This window comes from Elgaria multicarinata, chromosome 1, assembly GCF_023053635.1.
Source record: "Elgaria multicarinata webbii isolate HBS135686 ecotype San Diego chromosome 1, rElgMul1.1.pri, whole genome shotgun sequence".
Classification (NCBI taxonomy): domain Eukaryota; kingdom Metazoa; phylum Chordata; class Lepidosauria; order Squamata; family Anguidae; genus Elgaria; species Elgaria multicarinata.
The window spans coordinates 123,174,461-123,190,221 of record NC_086171.1 but is presented as its reverse complement, the minus strand read 5'-3'; the positions used below and the strand labels follow the sequence as shown (position 1 = coordinate 123,190,221).

General features: G+C 40.2%; 2 protein-coding genes across 3 annotated transcripts in view; both read right to left on the bottom strand.

The window, feature by feature from the left end:
- LOC134405021 (holocytochrome c-type synthase) overlaps positions 1–1,540 on the bottom strand; it is a 55,879-nt gene extending 54,339 nt beyond the window's left edge. Inside the window, exon 1 of the mRNA XM_063136098.1 lies at positions 1,523–1,540. The gene's annotated coding sequence lies outside the window, so the exon portion shown is untranslated. The remainder of the gene's footprint in view (positions 1–1,522) is intronic.
- TLCD4 (TLC domain containing 4) overlaps positions 1–15,761 on the bottom strand; it is a 40,031-nt gene that overhangs the window by 18,366 nt on the left and 5,904 nt on the right. For both annotated transcript variants that reach the window (XM_063136116.1, XM_063136110.1), the window contains exons 2-5: positions 11,162–11,327; positions 8,326–8,415; positions 4,002–4,060; positions 1,523–1,617 (exon numbers count right to left, since the gene is read on the bottom strand). In XM_063136116.1, coding sequence (XP_062992186.1) covers positions 1,523–1,617; positions 4,002–4,060; positions 8,326–8,415; positions 11,162–11,319 — 402 coding nt within the window. In that variant the 5' untranslated portion in view covers positions 11,320–11,327. The remainder of the gene's footprint in view (positions 1–1,522; positions 1,618–4,001; positions 4,061–8,325; positions 8,416–11,161; positions 11,328–15,761) is intronic.

The following is a 15,761-nucleotide window of genomic DNA, read 5'->3' as shown; positions in this document are numbered from 1 at the left end:
AGGCTAGAATCTCAAAAGGTACCATCACACCTTTTCACTTCAGCTAACTTATTATAAACACTCTTTCATTTTTGGAATTCTACAATATATTTCTTATGTCCAGCAAACTGTATTTTTCCTTTAATGACAAAAGTATTTACAGGAAACAACTAATAAATGGAACTCACTTCCACTAAATATTCTTAGAATATTCAGTCATGAGCAGTAAATGATGCTTAACAGAAGTGTGCCAGTGTTCCCTTTAATCAAAGGTATAATATGGAAGCTGTGAATTTGTGGACAAGTACAACTGAGCTAAAATGTAGAACTAAAAATTTAAATTTAAAGTGTTGTTTCCATGTAGACTTTGGCTCAATACCTAGTCCCCATATCCTAATTTAACTAGAAGTACACATTTAAATGAAATAATTTCATATTTTTAACTTTTTACCATATCTCCCTTCCCTCCCCCTCACCTAGGTAGTGTGCCTGTCAGGGCAGGGACCTAAGAATGTCTTCTCATGCTTTGAGAAGTGCCATACACATGGATGGTGTTATATAAATGAACTAGCAAAAAAGCCCATCATACGACAGGTGTAGAGGAGCAGTCTGGTGAGGAGGTTAGTGGGTTTTGGCCCCTCTGCTAGGCCGGAAGCTCCTGGCAGTTATCTTTCTCGGAACTTGGAACTTCCATAGAAGGCCGCAGTTCCGAGAAACGTTGCTAGATGGCGCCAGAGGGCAAAACCTAGAAGTGGCTTGGAGGAGCCCTTTGGCCTTCTATCTTGGAACTTCCCTAGATGGCCGTTATTTTTCTTGGTAGATGGCACTTATTTTTCTTGGCACTTCCATAGAAGGCCCTATGAGCTCAGAATTTTTAAACATGCAAATAGGAGAGAATGCAGAGGCAGTGGATTGGCCTATAAGTGCAAATAGGAGAGAACATGCAAATAGAGAAGGCAGAGGCAGTGGATTGGCCTACTGGTTGGCGATGTCATTGTGACATCACCAACCAGTAGGCCAATCCACCACCTCTGCCTTCTCTCCTATTTGCATAAGTGGCTTGGAGGAGGCCTCTGGGATATATATATATATATATATATTTTCTCTCTTTGCGCAGAATTCAACCGGGCGCTTATGTCTCCTCTGATTCCTTTCTATACCAATTCCCTTCTGCAAGTCATGGCTCCCACCTATTCTGTTGCGTAAGTGGACCCACCGCTTATGCAAGGGAGATTTAGCACTTCCTAAGGGAAGCCCCAAAATGATCAGTTTGTTTCTAGAAGGAGGCAGGTCGGTGGAGCTCGTTTATGGAAGCTCCGCCAACAGCCCTCCTTCCAAAACTGAGCTTTTTTGCTCATTTCGGGTTGCCCCAGGCCAGAAGCACTAGATCTCCCTTGTGCAAGAGGTGGGGCCTCTTGCACAATTCTGTTCTTGCACAACAGAATTACCAAGGTGTAAGAGAAACGCCCCATTGGATTCCACTCCTCATAACTAATCCCATTCATCTACTGGTATGCTATTACAAAATTGATATGTCACTCACCAGTACAAAGTAGTAAGCATACAGAGCTACTAAATGGTGAATTACAAAATATACATCCCCAATCGCCTTCCAGTAGAAAATAATAAGCAACAAATCTAAAAAGGAAAAAAGAAAGGCTCAGTAAATTCCTGCAATCAGTATATTCCATCTTAAAACTTTTAATACCACAAAAATTTAAGGGGGGAAATGAAATAAGAAATCAAATGATGCAAATATGTCAAAGTGACAAAATAGTGCTTTTTAAAATCTACTCTATAAGGAAAATTTCATTGCCTGAGTCGAAAATGTAAGGTGTAACTACCAAAAATAGGGGGAAGGAAGTAGAGTTGTAATGCCAAACTAAGGGTAGAATCCAGCTAAAGTGCTCCTTGGGTTAAGACCCATTGAAATGAATGGGACTTGTTTGTTCTGACTAACTTAAGGACCATTTATTTTAATGGGCCTACGCTAAGTAGGACTTTAGTTGGATTCTGCCCTAAGTGTTGGCATCAACATATCTGCCTGCAATGTAACTACTTTTGTTGTTTATTCGTTCAGTCGTTTCCGACTCTTCGTGACTTCATGGACCAGCCCACGCCAGAGCTTTCTGTCGGCTGTCGCCACCCCCAGCTTCCCCAAGGTCAAGTCTGTCACCTCCAGAATATCATCCATCCATCTTGCCCTTGGTCGGCCCCTCTTCCTTTTGCCTTCCACTTTCCCTAGCATCAGCCTCTTCTCCAGGGTATCCTGTCTTCTCATTATGTGGCCAAAGTACTTCAGTTTTGCCTTTAATACCATTCCCTCAAGTGAGCAGTCTGGCTTTATTTCCTGGAGTATGGATTGGTTTGATCTTCTTGCAGTCCAAGGCACCAGGCCATTATGGTGGCATGGTGCTGGTACACATCCTGCTAAGCAACTACATACTGGCACAGCAATTCTTAGAACTGGCCTATATTAAAGTCTTTCTGCATGGGCAGACAATGTAGGCTCCTTGACTTGGCAAAGCTTTTTCATGTTTCTGCCATGTGCTGACTTGCATACGGTCCCATTGCTTCAAGGATATTTGTTGTGTGCTTTTCTGCAAATCCAGATATAGAAGACCTTATATTGTTCACCATTTTTAAAAAAATATTTTCTGAACACACCCATTATCAGGAAAGCAGTTGATTGTTTATCACTTTTGCACCAATTAATTGAGGAATTTTGGCCAAACTACTCTTCTTTAGAAATTGGATATAATAGTATTTTCCTTAATAAATTATATGAAAGTGCAATGTTAAACCTGAGGAGAGTGCACAGAAGCTTTTTCATTCTCTTCTGAGCAAAGTGCTCTATGAACCACCGGCATTTTTAATTAATCTACTAGACTAAATCCAATGTTACATGAACAGATTTCCACTCACACAACAGGAGTTTCCCTTCCCCTCCTGCACTCCCCCAGATGCCCAAATATGCTCCAGAATGTTCCCCACTCTTCTGGAGAAGATTTGGGGAAAATGTGGAGGGAGGAAGAATTGGATCATCGACAATGTCCATTCAACTGGCAGAAGGACACCATTAGACACAATCCATGGAGTTTTTCTCCATTCACAGAATAAAACTGAAAGTTTCCATGCCCAGAGCTACTCAGTGGCAGTGGGGGCTCCAATTTGATGGGGTTGTTAATTCATTCTGGGTTTCAGTCAGAACCAGCCAGAACTCTGCAGGAGCTGGAATGGATTCACAGCCCCAATGAAATCAGAGTCACCAGCCTCTACTGGGGCCACTAAATAGAGGTACAAATTGAACCATGCACTTTATAATAGTAGTGATAACCACAATTTTTAACACTCTCTTACCACAATGCCTGAAGTATTTTTGAAACTGTGTTTATTTATTTAAAACATGAAAGAAGATCTGTGTATTCACAGATGCAGCCCTTTAAAAACAGGGATGGGTTTGGGGGAAGTTCAGCTTTCACAGGAGCAAAACAGACCAGACCAGAAGATACTTTCCATCTGGTTTAGGCAATTTCACATCTCTAGGGAACTAGGAAGAGCAGATGCAACTAGGAAAGTAAGCTTCTCCCTTGGAAGCAACACTCCTCATTTCCCTTCTCCTTCATTACATTTCTATAGTTATCAAATTACTGATGCTAGAGCAAGGTTACTGCCATAGGAGGTGTAGCAATTCTTGCTGCTCCATCCTGAGAACATGAGAAGCTGGCAGAGGAACTAAAGATTGAAGACCAGATCTGACGTAAAGTAATTTCCAATTGCAAAACCCAGCTTATATTCTTGCTACAAACTAATTCTGTCAGTAAGCAAATGATCACATTTTTCCAGCATGTTTCTTTACCCATTATGAAAAAAGGCAACTGAGTTAGCAGGGGAGTTAAAGAGTAATAATTCTGCTTTCTAGAGCTTGACTTTCCTGAAGGATATTTTTATTCTGGTAAAACATTATTTCATATGTACGTGTGAATTACATTAAATTTTACACATACTATTGTATATATTACCTGAAATGAGGTAGCCTGAAGTAATAGCAAGATTTAGTTGCACTGTAGAAGGATCACCCCTATAAACAAAGACACAGAAGTCATTACATATACTCAACACTATATATATGTGTGTGAACATTAGATACCATACACTGTATGATTTGCCCCCTCCACACAGTCTTCCTTCACTCTACCCACCATGCCCACTTTTCTATCTTCCCACATGTCTTTTGGGTGATGATGTTGGGGATAGGAGAGGCCTAATATAACTATGTTTAGTATGTGACAAGCTTGCAAGACAGCAGCACTTGAACAAAGAGATTAATAAGAATTTCATGTTTGAAATTCTTAACTGAAGAGGTCCAGCCACTATTAGGCAGATTAAATGGCTAACTTGCTACAAGAATAGTATAGCCTCCATCCCCTGCTGATACAGGTAAGATGTCTCCAGTCCAATGAGGAAAGTCAGCCAAACCAGGTGAGCTTGGTTTTGTAGTGGCAAATGCAGAAGCATCTGAGGAGCAGGTGCTTCTGAAAGTTTCAATACTTGTCTAAGACACAGTATAGCCCTATACTTAAAATCCAGTAGCTTCAGGCATAAATTGGAATGTATGTATTTGATTTGTACCCCACTTTTCTACAAAGAAAATGGTACTCAAGGCAGCTTACGATTATAGATAGATACTTCACTGAAACAATAATCAAACAAATACATTAAAACACAATTAAAACAACAGAATAAAAACAAGACCCCACCCAACAGATCCACTCACACACTTGAATAAAAATGTCTTTGCCTGCTACCAGAAGAACAGCAGAGAGGGAGCCAACCTAGTCACTCTCAGCAGGTAGTTCCACAGCCTGTGAGTAGCTACCAAAAGGCCCTCTCTCACATTGCCACTAAATGTGCCTTTGGCAGTGGTACCAAAGAAGGGCCTCTACCAAAGATCTTAAAGCCCAGGTAGGCTTGTATGGGAAAAAGCAGTGTTTCAGGCAGCCTGGTCTCAAGCCATATAGGGCTTTACAAGTCATAACCAGTGCTTTGAATTGTGCCTGGAAACAGACTGGCAGCCAGTGAAGCTGTTGTAACCAAAAAAAAAAAAAGCATGTGTTCCCTGTAACCAGCCCCTGTCAAAAGTCAGGTCCCAGCATTCTGGACCAGATGGAATTCTCAAACAGTTTTCAAAGGCAGCCCCACATTAAATAAAACGGGGTGTAACTTAAGGCATGCCTGACCATGGCCAGATCAGACATTTCTGTGAATGGCCACAGTGGGCGCACTCGCCTCAGCTGCACAAATGCATTCTTAACCTCAAACTGTCTTCAGGGGGAATATAACCCATCCAGCACAGTTTGAGTCCTTATTTCCTGATCTGCTTTTTGACTAACCATAACACCTCTGTCTTGCATGGATTAAAGTTTGTTTACCCTCATCCAGTCCATTACCAACATCAGACACTGATTTAGAACTAGAACACTTTCCTTGGAGTTAGATAGAAAGAAGACATAGAATTGGATGTCATCAGGATATTGATAGCACCAAATCCCAAAACTCTAGACAATTTCTCTCCATGGTTTCATGTATATATTAAATATCACAGGGGATAAGATGGAACCCTGAGGGACACCACCAGCCAATGACCATGGCGTCAAACAGGAATTCCCCCAGCAACGCATTCTGAAACGGACCCTCCCAAATGGATCAGTGTCACTGTATAACAGAACCTCCTAGTCCCATCTCCAACAAACATCTCAGAATCAGGTTTTTCTTAGCTAATTCCTTGGCTTGTGGCTGGTGAAAATATTATCAGCTGTTTCAGTTTGTTCAGAATCCTGTAAACATGTTAGAATCCTGTTTGGTCTAGATTTTGAGCTTCTTCCTTCCCCTTATATATATCACCATCATAAACATTACCATGTTTGGGGATCATAACACAGCCAAAATTTTATGCCATACAGTGCGGGTTTCCATAGAATATACAGTCTAATTTGGTTTCTACCACTGAACGGCACTAATTGTTCATCAATTGTAACTTTCTCATATGGCATGAAACATTGTGGAACAGTCTTGCAATTGGGGTTCAAATAACCCCAAAAACAGAATTAGTAAGCATTGCTCAATATGAACTCTATTTTTTTTTTAAAGGCAGTTTTGCTGGATCACAAGGAGGAACATGATTTTTAAAATTCCACTTTCTAATGGGGTTTTGTAAACCTATTTATTTATTTATTACATTTATATACTGCCCCATAGCCGAAGCTCTCTGGGCGGTTTACAAAAGTTAAAAACAGTAAACATTAAAAAGTATACAAAATTTTAAAACATAAAAACAACAGTATAAAAACAACAGTATCCATTTAAAAACAACAGTTCTGGGGGTCCGTTAAAAAACAAACTTAGCGATGTTAAATGGTGTTAAAAGCTTAGGAGAAGAGAAAAGTCTTGACCTGGTGCCTAAAAGATAACAGTGTTGGTGCCAGGTGAGCCTCATCAAGGAGATCATTCCACAGTCAGGGGCCACCACCGAAAAGGCCCTCTCCTTCGGCATTCTATTACCCCTAACAGAGTTTGTATTGATAATTAAAAAATGTGAAAAATTGGTCTACTATGAAAACCAATAAAATATTGTTTTCAACCCTCTAATGTTCTTTCTCACAAGAAATGGAAAGAACAGGTTCTGGTTTAAGACATGAAAAGCAACTGAGGGTACAATTTTATGCATGTTTAGACAAAAAAAAAGTCCTACAACTCCCAGCATCCCCTCAGCCAGCATGGATGTAGTTTTCAAAGCCTTATCCTGCCAACTTCCCAAACAAAGCTATGCTAAAAAATTTGGAATACAAATACTATAGGGAAATGATTATTACATGAATATATTATTATTTATTATTTATTTAGAGTATTTTTATCCCGCACCTCAGCCAAAAGGCTCTCAGAGCGGCTTACAATGTATCGATAAAGAAGACAGTCCATACCCTCAGGCTTACATTCTAAAAAAAGAGACATGACACACAAGGAAAAGTGGATGGGGATGGAAGAGGAAGAAAATAAAAATTAAGGAGACTGTTTAGGATGGTGGGAAGGCCCTGCTCCGTCCTCTCATCTCCCAATGGAGGGGCAGATCAACAGCTCCTTCTTCCCCACAAGGTGAAGATGTTAGCCCTGTGGGGGGGGGGGGGTCCAACTGAAGCAGGCTCTGATGGTATATATAATATAACACCCTCTGCCTCAAAATGACCGCTTTCAGTCACTGACAAAAATGAGATGCTTCACAATGAATGTGAAGTCACTTAATTAAACATAATTGCCAGCCACTGAAGTGGAACCTTGCATTTTATTTGTTAATCTTGCTATTAAAAACATAATGGGGGGAGGAGAAAGAATGAGCTATACTTTTACTGCATTAGACAAGGACGTCATGCTGAGAAAGGGATTTCATGTGGCTTTTTAACCTTCTCCTTATTCCATCAGATGCTAGCTGAATCACAGTGAGCCGCAAGTTATTTCAGAACTCATACAAAGAATCCCTCCCATGTGAACAAAAGAAAATAGTTTTCTCTTCTAAGTTTTCTATAATATCAGGCATTCCGCAAGCCTCTTTCTTAACAATAAAACGACCACATAGTCTTTTTTTCCTGTTTAGGAAGAAAGAAAGAAAAGCTAACACTTCATAACTATAACACTCTCCAGGTGGAATTGAGCAGGTAAGGTGAACAAGATGCATAAAATCAATTGAGCGGCTTCAAATAGCTACAAGTCACATTTCCTTTGTAGCACTTTCAATAAAAATCCATAGCAAGATTAATAGCAACATTCATTTCTAAGAAATCTACCCTTGATTTACAAGGTTTCATATCATCTTGACAGAACTTTTTGGGGAGCGAGGTAGCCTCAGACACAGATTTTGAAAAAAGGATGAAACTCATGATTTCATACAGGGCTTAAATCAGCAGAGCATACTGTGCCTCAGCCACCTGCATGAGCTGCCTACAGTATTGGTCTTGTCCGGCTTTCAATGATGCAATAGGATTCTCATCCACACATTATTTTAATTGTGGAACGTTACAACTAGTTGAATATTTATTTAGGTAGGGTGGTAGTGATGCTTAAAAAATTTTAGCACTGTGAAGACAATTTCAATATGCAATCCTGAGAATCCAGGACCTTAAGAATCCTCTGCATTATAGTTAATACAAAGATGGAAGCCTCTGTAACAGTGCTTTACAAACATTAAAGGTTTATTTCACATGTTTTTAATTAAGCTTGGAGAACATTTGACTAGAACAAACAGGAATGGCAGAGGTGGAGAAAAAGTGATTTATGAGCAAGGATGCATCTTACCAAACGTGGTCAGCATTTACTGCTTCATCGTATAATAAAATATACAAACAAAATGCTCCAACGACTGAGGCATGGAATGTAGATACTGTCCTAAAAAAAGAGACAAAAGCAACCTCAATAGGAATGTAAAGCCTCTACTATTCATATTGGGGGTGAATAGTGAAATTGATATTACATATTTCTAGAAATTCTGTTAGGAAGAAAAATATTTAATCCTCAATTGACAAAGCCTGTTAATACAGTTTGCAAAGTTATACATAAGGGGGGAAAAGATAGTTCCAATTTGTTCAGACACTATATTTACATATTTCTTCGATTCTAAGACGCACTTTTTTCCCCATATAAACATCTCTAAAAACGGGGTGCATCTTAGAATCGCGGGTGCGTTTATTATTTCTTAGAATCAAAGCTTTTTTTCTGTTGGTGGTACTGAAATTAATGTGCGTCTTACAATCTATGGCGTCTTAGAATCGAAGAAATACAGTATTTCAAAGAGTTCGTGCTGAATGTGAGAACTGAATTACCATTACATTGCTATGTCCACAAAGAGCTGGGCAGAAACAAATTTCTAAAGAGCACAGTCATTGCACACCACTGTCTGGTTTCTCTGGTGGATAGAGAGGGCTCCATCACACCTACCTTTTTTTCCTGGTTTGCCTCCACGATCTCCACCTCCATTTCATTAGCTCATCAAGCTAATGGGCCCTTTCACGTGTGTTTGTGGTATCGCCACTGTACCGGTGAACTCTCCTTCCGCTTGTTTGCTCTCCCACTCCACCCCGCCCCTTCTCCTTCCCCCTACATTTCATTAGTTCTTGTCGTTGATGGACATTGTGATGGACAGACACCTTCCTCCCTTGCTCTGGCTTTGTTGTCTAGCGTTTTACCAATTTAACGTTGCATCAGCTGGATGCCGTTCCGGTGGGCAGTGAGAGTGGGATTGGAGCAGCAAAAGTCTGTTCAACTGAGTCAGCACAAGCCCATTCATTCGACACAGTGTGCTGGAAGAGGACTGCCCAGCCCTTCTCTTTCGTCAGCAAAACCTCCCTTCAAAGCACACGCCCCCAACAAAGAGAGTGTGATAAAACACTGGTGTGATGGAGCCCAGAGAGTGAAAATAAACTCAACTACATCATCCCCTGAAAGACATGAGCAGGATGACACCAAAAGAGGACTGCCATTTACCATTTACCACTCACTTTAAAGAGCCGTTGACATTGGCATCGTAGTGATTAACTGAAGTACATTTTGCAGGAATTGCAACGATTGAACAAAGCAACAATCATGAACTTTAAAAGATGTATGGTGTTTAGGTCTGAGGCTTAATGAAGACAGCTAGCACTGAAACATCAAACACACAGGGAGGGAGGGAGGGAGGGGGAGGGAGAGAGAGAGAGAGAGAGAGAGAGAGAGAGAGAGAGAGAGAGAGAGAGAGAGAGAGAAATCTGCCTATGTTGATCAGGTCCATACACACATAGAAACTCTAATGCAGACCGAAAGCTTTAATGTGTGTTTCTTTATTTGGCTCAATGGTGGCAGTAGCTCCCAGAACTACCGCCATAATTGAAGTAAGGAACCAGTTGTACACACAAGAGCCCTGAGCAAGCATCAGAACTTCTATAGTTCTTTGGAATAGAGCCAGAGATTTTAGTTCATTGGCTTCTCTTCTATAAAAGTTCTGTCTGTAGACAAAAATTTAAAGAAAATTGATCTTTTGTTGGTTAAGAGATAATGCTTATTCAGTGTTTTACCTTTCCGTAACTTTCTGGCTTCAAATAAGAAATGCTTATCAGAAATTGTAATGCTGTCGTTTTGAATAAAATGCTTGAATGGCAGTGGGTAAATCTTCTTCCACTATCCATTAATTTGGCACCATTCCAGAAGAGAAAGATGCTCTTAAAAAGGTAGATCAATATTTTTATTTGTACCACAAATATATCTCATAACCAAATACAAGTTTCAAAATGTAAGATGGATTCCAAGCAGTAACTATTTTATAAATTGCAATTGTTCTCTTGTACTCTGGTAAAGCTTCATGCACACTGACAGTACGATATAAAATAACATTTTCTTATGAGATTAAGAGTTTCTCCCCCAAGACACCTGCAATATTTTATGTAAGCAACAAAATGCAATTGATATCTGCAGCAGGGAGAAATGTAAGCTAGATGTGGTGCATATCAATGATCAGGTGGTATGTGTTCATGTTTCAGAATAATATACTGTGTCATAGTGGCTATTTCACACAAGTAGAATAACAAGTAGAATACAATCCAATGTTTCTTACAAGTGTTTTAGATTCAAAATAGCATCCTATAAAGTGTATTTTTTTAACCACATCAATGTTTATCAGCTTGCTTAAGACAGACAACACTACTACTTTTCTTTATTCCTGTGCCTTTAATAGTAGTTGTTCAGAAAGGTTAAGCTTTTTCTGGCACGGAGCTGAAATTATAGGAAACATTTACATACATCAAGCTGCTGATAAAAGCACAGAAGCAGAGCCAGTTGAAAAAAGATGGCACTCCAAATTAATTGCCACTGAACAAGCAGGGGCATATGCACAGCATACACGTGCAGTTAAATTACACACAGAGACACACCTTCAAAAAATAGTAACCAAGGTTCAACTATTACTCAACATCACTTTTCTACTTAAAAAACCCAAGGAAGCTTTACTATATAAAAAAGTGTCTTTTTACACAAATCCTAAACAAATTTTCTTCGAAAACTCACTGGTATTTTAGAAAGACATTCTTTTAACAAGTGCACTTGGGGTCTCACCTAATTTTTCTGATTTTATTCATTATTATCTACAATTGTTTAGAAACTTTACCTTGAATTCCATTCAATCTTCTTCTTTTGGTCAAGATTATTAAAACCAGAAGTTACACGTGCAGAAATCCAAGAACTTAGCAAATGGAAGGAAAGCTGAAAAATAGCAAAACTGCTAACGGCAACACCCAGATCAAGTTTATTGAAGGCAGCCATCATTCTTCAGCCTATTAGAAACACAGAGTACCTCAGTTCAGACATGGATTGAGGGTGAAGTATGTGCAAAGCAATGAACATGCTGATTTTGAAATCAACAATGAATTAACAGAGGCTGCAATTCTCAACAGCCATAACATGAGTGGTAGAAAAAGATGCATAAAACAGTAAGAATCCAGCCAGGTGGTGGGCTATATTAAAAACATGTCTGGGTGCATATGTGTTTGTTCCCTGTCCACATTCTGGCATTCTTGGATTGCAACCTTAATTTTTTAAAATATTCCAACCAGTCTACAAAACTACTCTAATTAGACTTTAGTGCCATCCTAGCTACAAGTTAGGCCAGCTGGACAAGGGTAAGATTTACACCAAATCCACTCAAAGTAATAGCCATGATGGTGTCATGGTATCATTATGCCATCACATCTTTAAGTCAGTGTAAATGCTTCATCACTAACTATGACAGCATAAGAGAAGGAAGGGAGTGGCCAGCTTAATAAAATGGCTATATCTCCCCACGGCCAGATCAAGGCCTTGATGGGCCCAGGCTGTCTGTAGTGGGGGCCCTATTTTGCCTTGAATAACTCACACACAAAATGCATGCATACACATACACACACAGAGTCAGCAATAATAATAATAATATATTTATTAATTTATTACCCGCCAATCCCTCTGGATCGAGGTGGAGAACAACATTAGATACAATGTACATTAATAATGCAAAAATGTTTTTCTCTACATATTTTATTAGCAATTATCTTCCATGCTTTCCTGTAAGCAAAAGGCTAATCTCTCTTCCATGGCAGAGAACTCAAATACAAACACAATCTGGGCTCTCTTGCCATTCCACAATGCACAGCAGTAGTAATGCAACCAATGCAATGTTCTTCAGCATGGAGTGAAGTGGTAATCTGCATCTGTTTCTCCTGTCACGCACTGCTCTCAGACATAGAAGCCACTCAGGAACACAAAGGCTGGCAGCGGTGGTCTTCTGTGCTGATTATGTTTTATAGATTTAAAGTATTTTTATTCTGCTCCTCAGCCAAAAAAGGCTCCCAGAGCGGTGTCTTTCACAGCAGAAAGACACTCCCTGCTCGCAGACTTACAATTTAAAACCTGACACTCTTCAGGTGAGTTTGGACTGCAACTCCCATAATTCCCAGCCACTGGCTTTTTAAAAATATATATATATCTAAATACAAACCAATAAAACAAGAAAAGGCAATAAAATTCACAGATAAGACACATTAGCAATTTCATGACATTATGCACTAAAAGTCTGAGCAAATAAATAAGTCTTAGCTGGCCCCTAAAGCTCATTTACCTAGGTGCCACGCAAGCTGCCTCAACTCAAGACACTATTATGAAAGGCCCTTTCTGTTGTTGCCACCTGCCTAATATCTGACAGCACAACCACCTGGATAAAGGCCTCCGGTGACAAACTTAACATATGAATTGTTCAAAAACAAATTATACAGAACTCCTCAGGAGAGCAGCTTTAATGTTTAAGAGAGGTGTTGGCAACACCACAACAGTGAACTGTGGAATCCTCCCCGCTGTGCCCATAAAGTACCTGCAATTTTTTTTAAAAAAATTGGACTGCTGGGAGCACTTTAGAATGAAGTGCTATCTTCTTGCTATCATTCTCCAGAATGCCTCTGAGCACTACGCAGACCCAGAAGCATGCTTATGAAGTAAAGATAGGTGGGCAGCCGGAGCTGCCTGGAAAAAAAATAGGGAAGGAAGGAACTCACACCATTGACACTGCTTGGATAGGGATAAGGCTTGGGGATAGAAGCGGACCAGCCATGGAGGGCTGAGAGAAACCAATAGAGTGGGGGAAGAAGCAAGGAGACCAGGGCTGGGGGTGAACCTTTGGAATAGGAATAAGAAGTAGGGATGCTGGGGTGGAAAGGACTGCAGAAAGCAACAGGAGGGCAAGTTACTTGGCTTAGCTTCACTATCCCTTGAAATGAGCATTTTGTGACTAGCCAGGCCCACCATTTTGTGAATGGCCACCCCACCCAATGGTAACCATTTTGTGCTTTTCAAAAAAAATGCTAATATTCCTAATGGACAAACGTGTTGGTGACCCATGGTTTAAGAGTAACAATTTACACAAAAATAACATATTAATATTGTATTTCATATATTCATCCAAGCGTCTCAAATCTTTCAATATTTAGCCTAATTTAGAGGACTCTTACTACATACAAAAAGGCTTCATCAATTATTGCGATACTGGCAAAGCTGTGGTCTGTCTATGGGGGGGGGGGGAATAGAGATAAAATGAAGATGTAAACAAGAAATTCAAACAGGTAGAATATCAAGGTGGTACTCAAATTGCCTGCAGACAAGTTAGATTCTGCAGATCCTTTTATGACATTTTTCTAATTTGAATTACAACAGAATTTCAGACCCATTTACAAGGCGCTGAAGTCTGAGCTTCCCCAATCAATAAGAACTGGAAATAATTCAGTCAAGAGCAACTACCATAACATGTATAAGGCGGCAGGCATCTGAAAACAAACTAGGTACATTTATAAAATAAGATTATGACCAAGTTATTGCTGCGCTGAGTCAATTCTCCATATAGGATCCATCACCATGCATAGGTAAGATCTGAATCAGTGGGATGCATTCACCACGTACCCACAATTCCTGCCATTATATTACCTTGCCCACTTCCCCCTTTTTTTAAAAAAAAAAAAAGACAGAAGTATTGTGAAATCAATTTTCCCAATGTGCTTCCTTGGTGCCCACTGAGACACCCTACTCCTCCCAAATTTTATTTTAGAAATATTTTTATATTTTCTTACTGGCAGCTAGATTTGCTTCTCTAAAGGTGTCTCTAAAGGACACCTTTTCGTCCTCCTGCTGTAAAATATAGTGCTAGATAGCTACCAGCCCCGTAAAATATCCCTGTATAGTGTGAAAGTGTGAGTGGGGGGGAGGGTTTTAATCTCATGGCATATAACCCCCTCAACCCTAATTCCGCCTCCCTCAAGGTTACTAATTATAAGCTTTCCAGGGACTTCAATGGATCAATTCCCTCTTTTTCCCTGCCCTCCACCATCACTCGTTTGTTTTTGTTTTCAAGAATACATAAACATTCCGCTCATTCTAACAGCAACTCAGATGGTGGCTGGGTTTGCACATCACTTTAAGCCATGATGGTTTATAAGCTACTCACAGTAGTTTATAAACCACCATGGCCTACTGTGTTGTCTGCAAGCGGTTCTCCAAATCACAGTGGTTTAATAAGCCATCCTGATAACCCATGGTCCGAAGTAAAGTTTATTTAAACCATCATGGCTTATCATGTCATCTGGTATTCCACAGTGGCTTAAAGAGTGCTTTAATGATCACCTACAGAGTTACTTGGCAAGAGCAGTCAAAACCTCTGTAGCTGTTCTGCTCCAGCTAGCAGATCTGATTCTGAGATCCGCCTAGCAACAGATTGCACTCTGGAAAGAAAAGGAGGAGGGGGAGGGAAGCAAAGGGAATGAAAGGGTAGCAAGTGGTTGGTTTCTGGTCACTTTCCATGAAAAAGGAAAGTCGTGCAATTATCCAGTACAGCATTTGGAGGCTCCCCATGAGAAGACCCGCATATCAAATTTCTCCCCATTGCAGCAAACTGAAGGAGCTAGAGCCCCCACCCCTTTTGGTGCACATGGGCGGGGTAAAGGTATAGCTTTGAAAACTGGCTGGGAAGCAGGTGGTGGCAGTGGAAGCAGTGGAGGGAAGGAATACTGTGAGGATCAGGATGCCACTGCTTGGGAAGAAGCGGAAAACTGGCTAACAATCATGAACATGCTGATAATGGCGGGGATCTGGCAGAGACAGGAGACAGAAGAATATAACCCGAGTACAAGATAGGCCAATCAGAGTGACGCAGCCTCAGCACAGGTTATCCTGAGATTTGTTTTCCAATGCAAAGGAAGCTGGGATACCATCCCGGCCAAGTGGGAGGACTGTAGAGGAAGGAGGTACAAGGGTACGGAAATTAAGCTATGCATAAGTAGCTTACTTGTCTGATCGTGTGGGGAATACAGTAGCTTATAAACCACTATGGCTTAAAGTGACATGCGATCCCAGCTGGTAAGTGCCAAGAAGAATCAAGGCAAAGTGAGACTACTGAGAAACAAGAGGAAGATATCCACATGCTCAAGGGAACCCTGAGGTTTGGAGTACAAATACACACACACACACACACACATATATATACATACACAAACATGCATATATAAAAACACCCTGTAGGATAAAAACCTTATAAATAGCCCAATGGGATGTGAAAATTTTAGTAGCACGAAATGTTGGATTTGAGTTGGAAAAGAAAAACAGAAACTGTGCTGGGGAAAATGGAATACCCTGCACAAGCTTTTTGCACTTATTGTAACCTGGAAGAAGGCTGAAATCATGTTACAGATGAGGATACA